Genomic DNA, 18,780 nt, shown 5'->3' on the forward strand with positions numbered 1-18,780 from the left:
GGTACAGTCCAAGGAAAATAAAATTAAGATCATTAAGAAATATGGCAGTCTAATCATGTATAGCAATACAAATATTTATTACAAATTGCTTCGTAAAGTAGAGTGATTTAAAAATAGCATTATTTTAATTTCTATGGCATTTTAAAGGATGTGAAAAACTATGAAAGACTAAAGCTATGAAAAACTATTAACATTTAGTGTAAAAAATCTTACTGGATATAAGGCCTGGTCTACACTAGAAAATTAAGTTGGCTTAACTACGTCGCTCAGTGATGTGAAAATTTTGTACCTCTGAGCAGTGTTGTTAAGCCTACCTACCCCACCAATGTAGACAGTGCTAGATCAATGGAAGAATTCTGTCGACCTACCTACCGCCTCTCAGGGAGCTGGATTACCTACACTGATGGTAGAACCCCTCCCGTCACCATAAGTAGTATCTACACTGAAGCGGTGCTGCTGTAGTATTTCAAGTGTAGACAAGCCCTTAGGGGTCAATAGGCCACCTTAGATATATTAATCTGTATCTATAGCTTTTCCAGATCCTTTTCAATAAGCCCACGATTAAGCTGTGGACTTTTAGTTTATAAAAAGAGGACAGTTCTGTGGCCTGAGCTCCAAAAGGACAACAAGGAAAAATTCAGCGTTAGCGGTAAAAGGTTTTATAATAAGTGCAGAGATTAATATAATCAACAGCTAGCTCTTACATAGCTATCACAGAACTAGAAAGCAGATGAAAGTGAGAATTATACTTCCAGAAGAAAAAACAAATCCACAATGGTGAATGAGAAAATGTATTTTACTGTTTTCTGCAGGACTTCAAGGATTAGTATATAATAATTAGCAATTTTTAGGTTGAATTTACTACTCTGAATTTAATCCTAGTGCAATAAATCTAAATATTTTTCTTCATAAAATTCTTGTTCACAAATTACCAAAAATGTGCACATTTAATTATTTTAACATGAATAATAAACAAAACTAAGAAATATGGAGAACTTACACAAGAAGTTGCTATACATGTTCCCCAATCATTATATGTTTCCACTGTAATATTGGATAAAGCTGTTCGAAGTAGTGGACACAGAAGCTTCCAAAGTTTCTCTACCTGCTCAACAGAAAGACACAGGTGAGATTATGGATTTTGCCATTTATGGCTCCTGAGTAACTTCTCTAACTCCCAACCCCTCAAAAAGAAATTTGCTTCTTACAGTAGCTCAACATTAGAATCCTGAATAATTTATCAGGAAAGGCAACAATTCAAACTGCCAGCATCACTTTCTGCTTTATTTACAGGGCGCTCTAAAGTACTGCTCAGTTAAGTTCACATGTATAAAGCCTCTTGGTTTTTTCAGTTTAAGTACATGAATGCTACAGGGTTGCACTCTTTGTTGCTTCTGTAGGCTGAGTGCCTTATACACATCAGGGGCTCTTTGCATTCCTCTATTCTCTCCCCACGTTTTCTGTGTGCCACCCTCCCATCCCCTTCTATTTCTGCAATCTTCCACCCTTTCCCCCCTGGCGGGGGCTCTGTGTGCCCCTCATTCCCACCTCATGTATTCCTGTGCCAAGGGTTCTATGTGGTCCCCAATTACCTCTCCCTTGTATGCCAAAGGCTCTGTGTCATCCCCATTCACTCCATTCCCCCAACCATTCTTATTCTTTTCTCTCCCTTACATCTTTTCTCTAACAGGATGTCTACATTTTAAAGCTGTATTGGGAGAATGGGCAGAACGGAGATGAGGGATTTGTTACACTAAAAGGTGTTATTGGCTACCATCAAGCAGTTCTTTATCTATAGACAATTACACAGGTGGTTGAAGCTGCTGTGTCTATTAACCAGATGCTGGGGACTCTGTGTCCTCCCCCCCATTTCTGCCTTCTGGGTTTTCCAGTTTTCACCAAAATCAATACAGTTCTGCCAACTGATGCCTAGAATATTCCCTGAGTGAGGTACTATTTTTTATTGGAACAACTTCTCTTGGTGAGAGAAACAAGCTTTCGAGCCACACACAGCTCTTCTTCAGGCCCAGACCTCAAAAGCTTGTCTCTCTCACCAACAGAAGTTGGTCCAGTAAAAGATGTTACTTCACCCACCTTGTCTCTCTGATATCCTGGGACCAACACAGCTACAACTACACTGCCTAGAATATTCCCTGAAATTTTAAAATTTATTGGATGTGGTATTCAAAAGTTGTCTAAACCAGTGATACTCAGACTTCAGTGGTTCAGGAGCCAAATTAGCGATTAACGTTACCCAAAAGATCCACAGTAGTGTGAATTTATTGTTTCATTTACTATAGTACTGTATATTTACATTTAACAGAATGACTGCCAAATATTTAGTTATGTATATATAATTATTCTCACAGCAAAATGGCTGTATTATTATTTTATCAATTACAATTGGTTAATAACATAATAAAAACATCCCAGTGGGTTGATAATTAAACAACAGTGTTTTACTATTACGTACTGCAAAGTGACCCTGCCACAAAGCGCAGCCCCTTCCCATGGCGCCAGCTTCTTCCTGGTGCCAGCCCCTCTCAGTAGCCCCACCCCTGCTCCTCCTCTTCCCACCCCCGAGGTCCCGCACCTTGGCCTGGCCGGAAGCTGGAGTTGGGCTGCCGCCTACACAGCCCAGGCCACTGTGGGAAGCAATGGACCCTCTACCTGCCTTGCATGCTGCACCCCAGGGGACAGGGACACAGGCCAAGGGCTGTTCTTGGGTACCCCAGCCCTCTGTCCAGGGCATGTGGAGGTCCCAGGGTTCTCCCAGGGGCCAGGGTTCCTGGGAGGCTCTTACTAGGCCTGACTCCATCTGGCTTCCAACCTGGCCAGAAAGCAAGGCCTCAGGAGGGAAGAGGAGCAGACAGTGGGGCCACAGAGGGAGTGTGACCTCGGGGGGAGAGGAGGAAAAGAGGCGGGGTCTTGTGGCCCTCTCACTTCTACCGAGGTTTCAGTGCTCCTGCTCCACCCCCAAACACTACTCAACCTCCAGCCTTGCCCAGGGTGCTATTTTAGGTAAGGCCAGCCCAGGTTAGGGCACTTGGCTGGGATGTGGGAGACCCAGGTCTGAACCCCTAATTTTGGAGCAGGAACTGGAACAAAGATCTGCTGCCCCCCCCCCATACCCGCAGCTCACCTGAGCATCCTAACCACCAGGCTAAGGGACTGTTGCTCTTAATCTCTCCTGTTGAAGCTGTTCTATTTTGTAGAAACACAAATATTCACTGGGAAGAGAGAGAGCAACTCTATAGCCTGGTGATTAAGGCACTCACTGAGGAGGTAGATGTGGATTCAATTCCCTCCTCTGAATCAGGCACAGAGATCTGAATCCACATCTAACAAAGTGGAACAGCTTCAACAGGAGAGAATAAGAGCAACATACCTGTAGCCTGGTGGTTAGGATGCTCATCTGGGACATTTGTGGAATCTGAGTTCATCACTGCTCCAGAGTGGGTCTCCCACATCCCTGGGAAAGTGCTCAAACCATTGGGCCAAAGGTTGTAAAGGAACACCCTCCTGTCCATAAAGTTTGCAGGCCCAAAATGGACTTTTCCTAATTCTAAATATTTTCAGAACCAAGATGAATATTACCCCCCTGACTCTTCCACTTTCTGGATGAACTGAAAAATCCATTATTTGCCCAGCTCTATTCAGCACATTATTTTCCTTTGACATTTTAAAATGCTGTTTACTCTGAAAAGTGAAACTGGCATCTTCTAATTCACATCTGCTCTGTGTATCCAACGTTATTTCTGTTTATTTTAATGACAAATAAGTCAGTGCTTATTTTAGTTTTACTGAACCAAAACAGCTAAAATTCAGCAACCTAGATTTTATTCTACCTTGCACATTAATGGAAATGTCTAAAGCTATGTATGAATGTATACATGTATGGAAAAGATAAAGGCTATGGTTTTGCACAAATGTCAGTGAATATAATTAGCAAACTCTGCGGTTGCAAAGGTATAAATGAGGTGCTAATTTGGTCTGCAAAATCTTTATTATAAGTGATGATGCATAATATGGAAAGAACACAACTTGACTTTCTGATCTCAGACTGAGTTTACAGGACTGGAAGTTAGGAAAAAAAATCAATTTTCTTGCATACTGAGCATATTTAATATGGAAATCACTGAGACCCAATAAACATGGGACTCCACAATACCATTTTAGAGAGTCACTTTTCAGAGTAGAAATGCAGTTTAAGATAGCACTTGAAAGTTAGTGTTTAAGTAGTATGAGAAAGCCCTTCAACCTGGCCATTCAAGTTGATGAATACATGCTGATTAAACAACTGGAACAGATTCCTTTACTTTTGCAGATCACTTACAAAATGTTACATACACACCTTTTCAAATGTCCAATGTTTAGAGCCTCTTATCAGACCAGCTATAATTTCAGCTACACATCGCTGGGTACTTTCATGAGAGTCTGCTACCAGATGTTCCAAGTGGGGCTTTAGAACTGGCAAGAAGGCATCATCAAAGTTTCTGAATATGCCCTGTTAAATAAGATTACACTTAAAAATATTTCACTTAAAATATTTTAACCTTTTATATTGCAGGCAATTTACATTAATATTCCTAAGCCAATAAGAGCAGCAGCTTGTACTGTTACTGTCACTAAAAACAGTAATGTAATTCTGTATGGAATGTTCCTTTTCCTGTTTATTGTCCCAAACATCTCAGAATTTGGACCTACCTACTGCTGTAGCAGAAACAATATACAAATATGGGTAGTACACACACATGATGCATCATTTTGAGTTGCACAAGTTTTTAATTACTTAATCAAATTTATACATGTTAACATAGTATTATTACTCCTAACTATATTTTCTCCACAAGAGACATTGGAGATTGCGAAACAAATTTAAAGTTTAAGTATATAGTTAGATAGTGTTTCTCCTATATTCAAAACAGAACACGCCCCAAATGAATATCACCACTATTAGGGGAAAATGTATTTGGAGAATTCAGAAGAGAGTATAATGAAGTTAGTTATAGTGGTGCTTAGGGCATAACTTCTCTCAACATTTAATAACAGTGACAGTATGGGTCACTGAATGCAATGCTTTTCATATTGATTTGATAATCATCTATAAAAGGTAAGTAATTTAGCCATAAAAATCCAGTTACCTTGAAAAGGCAAAATCTGCGAGGATTAAATTTGTCTTTTCCTTTTCTGTCTTCTAAAGATAGAAACTTTATTAACTGCTCAACAAATTTTGGATCAGAAAAGTGATCATATATGATTTGTTCTGCCTGTAAAAGAAAACAGTGATAAGCCTTAGATTAGATTCAAGGTGCCTAGCTACCACAGTGATAAGAGTCTCATTTGGGGAGGGGGAGAGGGAATCTTTCCAGGTCCTAATTCTTCTTTTTTTCTACTTTTGTCAAGTAAAGAATCAAAATCATGCATGGAGTCTCCATTTTCCCCATATCCATATTAAGTCAACTTCTTAGTGCCAACTGGCTTAGTGCCGACTACGGTGCCCCAGCTCTGTACTCATGATCACTCTCCTGATCACTTCAAAATCTTTATCATCATTTCATAATCACTCATTAGAGAAACTATGAAGTAGTGACACTGTCACATTCTTAAACAAAATGTATCCCAACTAATCTGAAAATTGGGTTCCCTGTATGGCAATTTTCCATAGTACATATTTTTTTCATTTATTTTGGTTTCACAATTTCACTCATTTCTCATTTTCATTCCTTCCAATTCAGTAAGGCACTTGAGAACACCCCTAACTTTAAGCATGTGAGTCCAAATGAGGTCAGGAGGTTACTCACATGTTTAAAATTGTGTCCATGCATTGCACACACCTGGAAGTCAAATTCTATATTCCTAATTTATACACCTCTACAAATCCAGGTCTTGTCTGACTGGAAAGGATTAAAATGTCTCAGAAGTACTTTTTTCCTAATGTACACACTGCAGTGAACCCACTACATAATTCTAGGTGCCCCTACTTCTTTTTTTTTTTTTTTTAAATAGGCACCGACATGCTATGGTAGAATATTAAAAATCTAAATAAAATGACAATGTCATCAGTAATTCAATCAAGTCTTGTGTGGACTGATGGAGCTTCCTTGGAGTACAAGCATCAGCAAGTACAGCAAACACCACAATGTGACAGTAGCATCAAAGACAACTAATTGATTTTTAGATCTATCTGATATTTGCTCGACACCAGATCGAGATCGACCACCAAAACTAGCAGACTAGAAGATCAAGGTGATGGTACTTCAAGGCAGCTCTAGCACTCTCACTAACCTTCCTCAAAAGAGGAAAATTAGAGATAGAGCACCAGCTGGCAAAAATATATATTTGGTAATGTGAATTAAAAACAAACTGTAGTAAGGGAAGACTAAGAAATGTTAGTTTCAGATAAAAGTAGTGACTGTGAAAGGGCCGGACTGAGAGCCTCTGTGGCTGAAATCTTGTTTATCAACAGAACAGGAGTAGCATAAGCAACAGTCATGCAGGCCTTCACACACCATGTTGCCACTATGCATCAATCCTGTTTTGGAAGAGCCACCTATAGGGTAGAAAATTGACTGTCCATACTCAGAAAAACTTTGGCCTCTTTGCTGACACTATCAACTATAATCAGCAAAACTGGCTATTAACCATTCAAGGTGGCCAACAACTTATTTCAAACATCTTGATGACTGTTCAATGCTCTAATGACTTAGGAGTCACAAATGACCTGTAACAGTCTTGAAGCAGAACAATCCAGACTCTCAAAAGAGCTTAAAAAAATCCCAGCATGCTTACCTCTACCAACTCCTCTCTCTTCCTCCCAAGTTTTGGTTGTTGCTCAGCAGAAGCATAAACTACCATATTTCTAAATATAGAGGAAATATATATTAGTATGCTTCCAAAATAAACAAAAACAATTATGCTAATTCTCTACATTCTGTGTACTGATATCAAATTAAATTTGTGGACTCCTGAATATCAAAATCTAAAGCAAATTTCTAATATCAAACTCTTTTGAAACCTTCTTCTTTCTTGCCACCACTGTTTGGGATTGGTGACACTTATAGCCTTCTTCCAAAACTCATGATTACACACCAGGCTGTTGTGCAGATTGATCTCTTTGAGATCCACTGATATCCAGTCCATGCACTGAGTTTTTAGTCTCCCCTTTGGTCCTCTTCCATCCACAATCACTGCAAGAGCCATCCTACTGATATAACACTCTGGTCTCTACTGGATAGGCCCATACCAATAGGTAATAGCCTTCCTAAACTTGTCTTCAATTGCAGCAACCCACATTAGGCCCCTTACAACCGTGTTCTGTTCCCTATCGTAGAGTGTCCAAGTATTTGACCATCCTGACAGCTTCATTTCCATGGTGGAGCGCATACTGATTTACTTTCTTGTGGCTGGGCAAGTCTCTCTTTGGTACATACATTAAGATAGGTTGAATAACAGTTTTATATACTTTAACCTTTAAACTTTATTGGCACATTTTTGTCACAGAGAACTGGGGTCAGCTCCCACCATTTGCACCACACAGCTTTAGTGTAATGCCGGGCAACAATCATGAGGTCACTCATCAACAATAAGTAATCCTAGGTGTTTAAATTGTTTCACTCTTCTAACCTCTCTGCCTGCAATATCCTCTATGGTGAGTCCTTCTCCCTCAGTTATGAGAGCCTTGGTCTTACCGATGTTCACACTAAGCCCACGTTGCCACTGTTCAAAGTTGGCTTGCTAGGTCTCACAATCTTCTGCACATATCACTAAGTCATCAGCAAACAATATGTTCCAAGGCAGTTCCCCTTGTATATTATCATTTATCACATCCACAACAACCACAAATAAAAAGGGCCTTGATGCTGATCCCCAGTGTAGGCCAATGTTTACTGGAAATTCTCTACTGTAGCCCCATTTAGTTTTGACTTTGGTAATCACTCCATCATACATATCCTGAATTAGACTGACATATCTTTCTGGCATACCTCTGTCACAAACTCTACTCTAATAGATAATCGTATGCCTTCTTAAAGTCCACAGAGACTATACTCAGTTGTCATCTCTTTTTTTCTGAACTTCTTCAGGAGGATTCATAGAATAAACATGTCAACAATTGTGCTCCTTCCCAGCATGAATCCATACTGACCCTTTCAAATTTCAATCATTTCATATACATGCTTTTCAGTAATCTTCTCCTATACTTTCACAGCATGTGACATCAGCTTAATTAGGTGACTATCATAAACGCTCTCAAACCTAGAGTTAAAAAGGGTATTATTGGGACAAATTTAGCCCCCCCAATATTTATTTATTTGACTGACTGTAAATCAAGCTTTTACAAAATCTAAGATCGACAGATACAGTACCAACAGAAACAGCTAAACAAAAAACATTCCCCCACAACTGCACACAAAAAGCCCACACCAAAATGGCTGGAAACCGATTTGCAATAAACATGGAAATGGAGACTATTTTCGTTGTCCACGCCAGGAGAAGGAAAAAAGTAAATAAGTAGTACAAATAAAAAGGAAAACGGATTTTTTTAAATTTTCAGTTTTAATAATAGTTAAGAAAATTTAAAATACTATTTTTGACCAAATAGTGTCCCTTTAAGTTCAACTGTGTTAGTCAAAATTTTTGTTTTTCTTATACAATTTTGCCCACAAAATTGTCTAGAATTTAATAGTACTCACTGAGGCCAGGTGTAGTATCCCCAGTGTGTTTTCTCCACAAAACAACATGACTCCCAAGCTTGTTTAGTCTTTGGTAAACTTTCACTATTGAAATGCAGCCACTGGTTATCAGATCGGTCACCAGCCTGAATGCTGGAAGGCTTGGGGATTCCACCTATTTTTAAAGATGAATTAATGTTATATCAAATTTGTTCACAAGCTCATACTTGTTCACACATCCACACTGTTAGAATTTCATGTCTTTTTCACGAGAAAGCCATTTCAAGAGCGTGTCACTTGTAAAAATTGTAAAAACAGATGACGTTTGCCACAGAAGTTTAACAACAATACCTTTGTACAAATAGGTTCTGCTAAACTAGAGTTTTAGTTGTGTTCTAACTATAGTTAACCGATTGCAAATTAAGTTGAGTTTGCCAACACAATTGTAAATGCAAAAAAAGACACTCCACGGCTAGGAACAAGTGTTGTCCTGATTTAGGATTGCTAACTTTGAGGTACAAAAACTACAGTTACAACACAATCAAGCAGTCTAGTCTAGACAGGACAAATATCTTTAAACTTGTCTGGGTGTTTAGTTTAAAAGACAAACATTTTTTTTCCAAACACTTCTTTGAATGCTGCTTACATTTCTCTGCCACCTTCCAGTTCATTTTCCATGTCAAGTTTTTGGGAAGGTTTTGGTAACAGGTGGTGCAACAGAGAAAGGGATAAATATGTAGTTTGAAGTAGGGAGTCAACTTGTTAGCACACCAATTTTTTAAACCAAAACTTGTTACAAAGATACCATTAAATCACAGATTTTCAACCTTAACTAACCCCTAATAATGTTAAGAAGAGATTTGATTTTTCCTACATGAGCTGTGTACTCTAAAGCACCATTGAGAGGAGCCAAAAGAGCAGGCTGAAATACTGTAGTGAAAATGACAAACAAGGCCCGAGCCTGTGAGGTCTTATTCAAGGGACAGGTGAAGTTTTCTGCCTATTCCTCTATGTAATGCATGCATGCACGCACAAGAGGGAAAGAATTTTCTGAACTCAGGTTTAAAATGTTTACCTTTACAATAACTGAATGTTTGGGTTCATCGGACCCAAGGAACCAAGAAAAGTCATCTATCACACTGACAAATACAGAAATAGTATAAAAATAATGTTATTTAATATATGTTTATACAGAATGTTCAACATAAATTTGGGTGATATAAAGAGAAAGGAATAAACAGAGAACAAAGGCACCTAATGGTATATACAGATCTGATCCTGTTCTCATTCAAGTTAATTGCAAGGCTCCCACTGTTCTCAAAAGGAGAAGGATCAGGCCCTGTGTCTATATACCAAATGTGCACACAGACACACATACGTATGTGACCCTCCTTACAACCAACTGAATGAACTAAAAGTACATGTTAGATGTGAACTAATTTTGTTTTAAAGGCAAGTGAAAAATGTTTTAGTTAGGTTACCCATTTTATTTACTTAAAATGTTTAACATGTTAAAGAGAGAAATCATAATAAGAGAGCATGTGTTTTCTATTGGTAAGGTAGGTGGGAAAATATATTTCCTGAAAATTTCAGGGTAAATTTCGATATTTAGGATCTGAAATCTCTTATTAAATACTTACTGACTTCATAAGGGCAGATGGACACCTTTCTGTGGGCTCTCTTCAACTGCTTGAGAATGCCAGCAACAGCTGAGATAGCCATCTAAAAAAGGAGAATGAGGATTAATTTATCCATTTCACATTTTCAGTGCAAAGATTTGTCTAGACATTCATATCACAGTCACTCATCCTCTCAGGATGCTGAATGGCACTACTTTGAAGTCAGTCAACATTATCATATAGCACTTATTGCTCTTCTACACTACATAATTTTGTCTACCAAGTCATCTTTTTGCATCAAAACAGTGGTGGTGTACACACTATATTCCCCTCCACACCCCCACCAACACAACTCCCCTGATTTTGTGACAAAATAAAACCACCTTGACGAGAGGCATAGAGCTTTTTGCACCAAACTTTTAGCGACAAAGCCTGAGTGTAGACAATGCACTTGGTTATGTCACAGTAAATGGCCTCCAGAGGGTGTCCCTCAATGCCCATTCTGACTGCTCTGGCTATCAGTTTGAACTCTGCTGCCTGCAGCCATCCGCCCCTTCCCCTTTAAGGTCCTGGGAATTAAATTCCACTTCCTGCTTGGTTGGTGTGGAGAGCTCACATCACATATTCCCAGCTGACTATGGCGGCTCCACGCACCAAATGCTCTCCTGCTTGGAGCACACCGAAGCGTCTGGATCTGATCAGCATTTGGGGAGAGAAGGCTGTACAATCTCATCTCTGCTCCAGCTGAAGGAATTTTAATACCTACAGTCAGATTTCCCATGGCATGGCAGAGAAAGGCTATGAATGGGACATGGTGCAGTGCCGCGCGAAAATCAAGGAGTTATGGCTGGAGTACCAAAAGGCTAGGGAGTAAAACTGTTGCTCTGGTGCAGAGCCAAAAACCTGCCACTAAGGAGATGGAAGTTATGCATGGTGACAAAGGCACTTCCACCACCAAGGGACCTGTGAATAACTCTGCGGGCCCAAAGATAGTAGACACTGGACTCAACCCCGACGAAGTAAGCATGGATGAGGTCAAGTTGGAGGACAATGTGGAGCAGGGGACTAGGTCATTTGGTGATGTGGGGAGCCAGGATCTCTTCTCGATCCCAGAGGATTCGAGCCAGTCCCAGTCCTATAGCTCTGGCATGCAGGATGCAGGAGAGGGGAGCTCGGATTTTTTGAGTTGATGCGGCTCGGTTACATGATGTACAGCTGTCCTTGGCTTTGTTGCATGATACAGCTGGTTGAAGGGATAGAATTGCACAAAATTAGCGATATTTGCATGTGCTTCCCATTCCCTGTGCAGTTAAGCAGTGCAGTGGAAAAGTGTGTTAATGCACACTGAGATTTCACGGGAATCTTCCACAGAGATCTCTGGGAAACTTTTCTGAAGGTACTCGCCAATCCTCTGCCAGAGATTCCTCAGCAGAGCTGCTTTGTTTCTTCCCCAATTGTAGGAAACTTTCCTGTGCCAATCAGCAATCACTTGTGCAGGGACAAAAGCGGCTCACAGGCGAGTCGCATAGAGACCCGGTTTGAAGCTGCTCACCATGCTCTGGGTGATCGCCGAGCTATGCGCTTGTCAAGGGATGGTGAAAAAGGTGTATTTTACAGTATTGAATTAATGCTGTTAGTGCGTTGACAATCATGTTTCTGTTAATTGTTCATTGTGTTTCTACAGGTGTGCACTTGAGGGAAAACCCCTATACACTTGCCAAACACCCTGTTGTTGATAAGAAAATGACAGCAGAAAAGCAAAGAGGAGATGTTCCAAGAACTCTTCCAGTCCTCTGAGGCAGAAAAAAAAAGAAAAAAAGGCATGGAGACACAGTGTGACCGAAACTCAAAAAATTGATAGGCAGGAGAGGAGGGTAAACCTGGAACGAGTGATAGCAGGTCACGAGTGCACGATAAAAGCCATGGAGGAGCAAACAGTCATTCATAATGCTGCAGACTGAACTCGTGTGTGCTCGCCCTCCCCCTTGCAGTCAATACAGAACTGCTTTCCATGCCCTCCCCAACCTCCGCTCACGCATTCCTACCCAACTCCCATTCACTCCAGCCCTTCAGACAGCTTCCAGAATAACTGAACTTACACCCAGCTGTCATAGTGCACTCTGCACCTCACTGCTTTTTCCCCTCAAGCCCAGCTTTTATGTGTGTTGCGAATAATTGTTATTTAATGAAGACATTCTCTGTGAAAGATTAGCAGTCTTTATTTGTCTCTTGCACACGGTGGTTGCAGCTCACATTGATATACAGTGCAAGCTGGCTAGCAGATACAGCATGGCACAGTGCTGTTTACAAAGACACCTTATTGGTGCTCATTGTCAAAATTGTTCCTCAAGGCCTCCCTGATTCGAATGGCCCCTCTAATAGCCCTGACATCTTGTTGTTCATAGTCAGCCTCAAGGTGATCCACCTATATGCTCCACCCAGATGGAAACTTATCACCCTTACCTTCACAAATATTATGGGGCACACTGTAGGTGGCTATAATCATAGGAATATTTTCCTCATTGAGATCTAACATGCCATAGAGGTATCACCAGCTAGCTTTTAATTTGCCAAACGCATATTCAACTGTCATTAGGTGCCTGCTCAACTTGTTATTGAAGTGCTCCTTGGTGCTATCCAGGTTGCCTGTATAAGACTTCATGAGCCATGGTAGTAAAGGGTAGGCTGGGTCTCCCAGGATCACTATGGGCACTTCAACATCCCCCAGTGGAATCTTTTGGTCTGGAAAGAAAGGCCCTGCTTGCATTTTTCTGTACAGTTCCTGAAGATGCGTGTGTCATGCAGCTTTCCTGACAACCCACGTTGATGTCAGTGAAACACACACGGTAATCCACAAGCACCTATAGTACCACAGAGAAGTACCCCTTTCTAGTGATGTACTCTGTTGCAAGATGATCCAGGGCCAAAATTGGGATATGCATGCAATCTATTGCCCTGCAACAATTAGGGAATCCCATCACTGCAAAGCCATCCACTATTTCACACACATTTCCAAGACTCCTTTCAGATTGAGATGACGAGCACACAGGAAACAGGAGCCACTGAAAAATGCTGTGAAACGCAGTCGGAAACCCATGGAATGACAGGACAGAAATCACTGCATCATGAGATGTTGAGCCCACATCCATGATGCACTGCAATCCTCTCCACCTTCCCACAACTCCTAGCGGCAGTAGGTGGCGAGCTGCACAGCTGCCCACAGCGCACTGCTCTCTCTGTCGATGCTAGAAATGCGCTTCAGCGACACAATGAGTGCTGCGTTGTAATTATAGCGCTTTTTGATTATTGCTGTAACTTGTAACTCTCTAGTGTAGACAAGGTCTTAGTCACCCCAGCAGATGAGATTACTGCCTCTACAGCCATCTCAGCCCTGTCATCACAGAGAACTTGAGACACAGAATTAAACCTGACTCTGTCACATGGCATGCCATAACACCAATCCGCCTATCTAGTTTCCTTTCTCCCTACCCCCACATGCTGAAAGTGTTTCCCAGTTTCACCGACAAGCAGGATAAATAAAATGAATAGTATAATGATAAATAAAGTATGAAATAAATAAAATGAATAGTACAAATTTTTGCTCATCTAAAAGCTTTCAGATTAGTTGCCATTGTCACAGGAGTCCCAAGATTGTATGCTCTCTGGGGGAGGGACTGTTGTATGTGTAAACATGGCCCTGATCCCTAACTGAAGCCTCAAACAACATTTGATCAGGGATTTGAAAAGTGAGAGAAATTTCAATCAATCAGTTTGCCATCTTTACCTTGCGAACCACTATTGCATCGTGGTTGAGACACTGCACAAAGAATCTTATGGCACGGACTGGCAGCACCCTATCATCTCTCAGGAGGAGAGACAGAAAGCCAATGCCTATGTGTTCAAACTTCCAGGGGCTGAAAAACAAAATACACAATGAATAGTGGAGTGCTGCATGTAACACTATAGCACAAATAAGGTTATAAAAATATATCAAAAAGCAAAAAACCCTGCAGATGTTTCTAACTATCATAAAACTAACATTCTATTCCACAACTGCAGTACATGGGCCTGAGTTTCATTAAAAGAAGGCCCCTGTACATCACTCTGGCAGAGAAAGGAGCCTTGAAGGGGTGCAAACTGCACCCATTTAAAGGCTCTTTACACTGTTAGACTGGTGTAAAATAACCTTAACGTAACTGAGAGTTAGACCCTACATATCTTTACTTGGCTGGTAGTATTTTAAAAATAAATTACCTTGTTAACCGTAATTTAAAGCTAATTGCACTTCATTGCCATCTATGTGCTAAACAAAAATTGTACTCAGAATTTGTTAGGAATAGAGATACTGAAAATAGCAACTACCAATTATTACAAAGCTACATTCACCTATAGTACAGGTATAGAATAGATGGCAGCAATGCAAGATTCCTCATACTGCCCTGATGCTTCCCTGTTCAATCGGGAGAGAGCTGAACAACCCTACAAATGGCCCTTCTATCCATATATCCATGCCAACTGATGTTGATTCTTGTCCATCAGAAGTAGATCACAGACAAATAAGTTTCATGTAAGAGATGTCAGACAGCAGAACTTTTTGATCACTTCTGATCTAAACTGCATTTTAACCAGTCCTGTACGGGAAAGGTTGCATATGTTATTTCCAATCATCTAAGCTATCTATTTTACTGTGCATTTTTTTAATTCAGAAAAAGTAGCACAAAAAAAAAAGTTCACAGAGAAAAGCAAACTTACAGATTTCTTTGATTCACACAATCTAACAGTGTGTTGACCAAATTTTCATAGTTTCTGAAAGAACAAAAGTAAAATGAGTACACAGACCTGAAGGGTACTGTCAACAATTAGACATCATGGAGAGAAGTGTTTAAAAGAATCTACAGAAACAAAGTAAGGCATTATATTTTCTCTTCATTCTCACAACAAATATAAATAGTACACACGTCTGGTAATTAAATTAACACTGCAGAGGCTGTGTATGTGTCATGTTAATTTTTTGGGCGGGAAGGCGTGGAGGGGAAATAATCGCTGTTGAGTCAAGGGAGGAACATGACAGTGGTTCCTATACACTGTGGCTTTGTCTAGACTAGAATTTCAAGGGGTGAGGTTGGATCATGTTAGGGCTGGTCTACACTACACAGTTAGGTCGACGTAAGGCATGTTACATCAACCTAATTATGTCAGTGTAGTTAGGGTGACCTTATATCCACTGTTGGCTGTCTTGTCAATCTCACAGCAAGAGCTGTGAAATTGACAAGACTGTCTGGCTCCAGGCCAGGAGCAGGTGGGAGTAGCCAAGAAGCCCCAGGTGGCTTCTCCCTGTTCCCAGTGGGAAATGTGGAAGCGAGAAGCCTGGAGCAGCTTCCCCTGCTCCCAGTGGGAACAGGGAGTGGAGGGGGAGGAGACAGCCCACCAGGAGCCTGTGGGGCTCCCCACACTGCCCTTCTTAGGTCGGTGGAAGTGCTCCTGGGAAAGACGAGCACCACCAACCCAAGTAGGGTAGTATGGACATGCACCACCGCAGTAATTACTGCAGTGGCTGAAAATCGACCTAATAGAGGTCAACTTATGTTTCTAATGTAGAAATACCCTAAATCAGCTCACTGATTAAAACCCTCAAAAACTCAAGTCAAGACATGGCAAGCTATACTTTAGCATATGCTAAGTTGGTTGAGTTTAAGTTTATAACTTGCCTTGTCTTGACTAGAGTTTTATGTGTTAGAGTAAGCTAACTAACATGATCCAACATAGTAATTTTAAATTCTCATCCAGAGAAGGCCTTAAAAGGCAGCTTGTTTGCACAGTTGAGTGGCATTTTCCACACTATGTTTTAGAGGTGTGGAAATCAGGTTACAGTTTCCCTAGAGTGCACCAGTAGGTCTCTCTCTAATTAGATAAAGTTGCATATCATCAACATATTCAAGTCTCAGATTTTGACATTACTGTGACAAGTTCACAGGTTCTGCTTCATCCTCACTTATACCAATAAAAACCAGGAGTAACTCCAAGATGGTCAGCAGAGTTTCCTGCCTAAACATGGTATATGAGAGAAAAATCAGGAGCACAGAGCCTTATTTTTTTTATATATTTGCTTTATAATCTGGCTAGACATATACTATGCTTTGCCATGTCAATAAAAGGTGATGAAAAACTGCTCTACTTTAGATTCTTCAGTATTGTCTGGCCACTTCGCAATACTTGGAAAGCACAAAGTGGCCAGATTCTGGCTGTAAATGGCTAGTGGACAATTCCCCATGTAGAGGGGAACTTTCTGCTGGTGTGTAAACTCTAATGAGGAACTGCCTTTGCCAGACACCAACCTTGACTTAAAGTCATGCTGGGGGGAAGTACAGGATGCAATGGGAGTGGACCAGGGTCTGAGGCCCTGGTTAATGCCAAATGCTGGTCCAATGCAGAATCAAGAATTGTAACCAACTCCCTAACAGCCACTTTTCCCTTGAACCTAGGAGAAATGGGCCCTATAACTGTTTTCTTTTCTTATGTGCCTGCATTTTACAACTCCTTTTTTCCAATTAATAATCTTCTAGCATTTTTAATGAAAAATTTATGCCACCTATCTCACTCATTCAGAGTTCTCTGTGCTTAACCAGTTTTGTTGAAGCCTTTCTCCAACCCAGCTACTTTTTCCATATCAAGAAATCAAGTCTTTCTCCCTCTTTCAAATCATGGAAAATCTTGTCTTACCTGTGAATTTCTATTCTACAGCTCTCCTTGTCAGAAAAAAAAATTGGACATAATTCAATCCCTTCCAAGGAAGGGTCAGACTGTCTAACATAGAGCATCCTAGAATGAAAATTCACAGTTAAGACCAAATTTTCACTCTCTCAGTTCCCTCCATGTCAGCCAATCTTCCAAGTGGGATGTAGAAAACAGTAAGTCATCGCTAGGGAGGGAGGATTCAATTTACTCAAGTAGGATTGAAGAGGAACATAACGGTTATTGGGGAACCCTGTTCTATAACACTCTTCCACCAAATGCTGCCTCAGCAAGGATAAGGATGTCAACTAAGTTTGAGAAAATGTAGGTGGAAGGCCCCATAGTAATTTTGTATAAACCTTCTCAAAAGATGTGTGCGATCTCTCTGTCCAAAAAATCATTACCATATAACACTCATTCTGTGGAAAGAGCAATGAGGAGTTGTACCTCAGGCTCTGAATGCCTCTGCTATATAAACCTTTATTCCTCTGTAGGCTCTGTTTAACCTCTAATTTATTAATTTTACTTCCTTAGGATGTTTGGCTTCATCCAGGACAACAATACCACTTCGTATTATATGAGGAAGATTGCTATTATCTTGGGAACAGAGGCCAGGTTAGCTCACAGAAGTACCATGTTTGATAAAGTGTATAACTGAGACTTCATTGAGAGCATATCAAGCTACAAAACTCCCTTGGGACCAGGATGGGGCAAGGAGGCAGAATACTTTTAGAGAAAGGAGGAAAAGATCTATCAACTGTGAAGATGAAAAGCAGTTTTATTAGGATTTGTAGCTCATGATCATGACAGGAATCTGCGTTTTGACTGAGGACTGATAGTGGTCCTCAGCCATCTGTTACGTGTTGGTGAGGAGATATGCCTGAAGTTGCTCACTAGTCTTTGTGCCCCAGGGTCAGGCTTTCTTGTAAAAATACCAAAATATCCTTAGCTTTAGCGGACTTTTCCCTGATGTTCATCTCTTGGAGCACCAACATCTAAACCTCAAGTGATATATAAACATCATCTGTGATTCTCCTCCAAGATGCTAGGAGGGTGTTTATCACTAATTTCTTCCCAGCTGATGGGTTAGGCAGCACTGGATTTTGATTCAGAATCATCCCCATGTTGCACTCTGTTTTGTTTGTCTATGAAGTTTGAGAGGTTCCAGTTACATTTAAATCAGGTTTGAGAACCAAGACCTGAGAGTTAATGAGACAGCAGTTATAATCACTGTGGCCTTATGCCTTCACAATCTGCTTTACCATCTTTACTCTCAGTGGCTGGGAGAGAGCATAAAGGAGGCCATTTAGCCCACTTCTGAGATAAGAGGACCACAACCTCCACTTTTGTGTCTCTCTTCCTCACATAGTATCTCTTGATATTCCAATTGGACTGGGATGCAGTAAGGCCATCAATAGGCTTCCAAACTGGCCTGCAATGAACTGAAAGGCTAGCTGCTCTAGAGACGGCATTTCCTTGGTTCTTCATGTGTCTTGCTGAGTCAGTCGATCCTGACTTTCTTTCTTGGTACAGAACTTTGAGTAACAGAGTAGAAGCTTATGTCCAAGACATGAACAAGGCTACTTTTCTAAGCAGTGCTGAACCCTTTTTAACTTCTTAGCAATTGTATATAAATACCATGTTTCTGAAGCATCATCTGCTGGAAATGAAAGAGTGAGCTTGATGATCCACAGCATGAGACACTGCTGGTTTATTTTAATTTACTTTGTGGAAATGACAAATATTATCTAAAGCAC

General features: G+C 40.6%; 1 protein-coding gene across 2 annotated transcripts in view; it reads right to left on the minus strand.

Moving 5' to 3' along the window:
- PSME4 (proteasome activator subunit 4) overlaps positions 1-18,780 on the minus strand; it is a 158,882-nt gene that overhangs the window by 20,087 nt on the left and 120,015 nt on the right. For both annotated transcript variants that reach the window (XM_067565144.1, XM_067565143.1), the window contains 8 exons: positions 15,044-15,097; positions 14,076-14,205; positions 10,313-10,394; positions 8,694-8,847; positions 6,793-6,862; positions 5,145-5,270; positions 4,355-4,507; positions 1,001-1,105 (listed from right to left, as the gene is read on the minus strand). In XM_067565144.1, the coding sequence (XP_067421245.1) occupies positions 1,001-1,105; positions 4,355-4,507; positions 5,145-5,270; positions 6,793-6,862; positions 8,694-8,847; positions 10,313-10,394; positions 14,076-14,205; positions 15,044-15,097 (874 nt within the window). The remainder of the gene's footprint in view (positions 1-1,000; positions 1,106-4,354; positions 4,508-5,144; positions 5,271-6,792; positions 6,863-8,693; positions 8,848-10,312; positions 10,395-14,075; positions 14,206-15,043; positions 15,098-18,780) is intronic.

Source organism: Emydura macquarii, unplaced genomic scaffold, assembly GCF_026122565.2.
Source record: "Emydura macquarii macquarii isolate MOO-44397 ecotype Brisbane River unplaced genomic scaffold, CSIRO-AGI_Emac_v2 contig_2676, whole genome shotgun sequence".
NCBI classification, from domain to species: domain Eukaryota; kingdom Metazoa; phylum Chordata; order Testudines; family Chelidae; genus Emydura; species Emydura macquarii.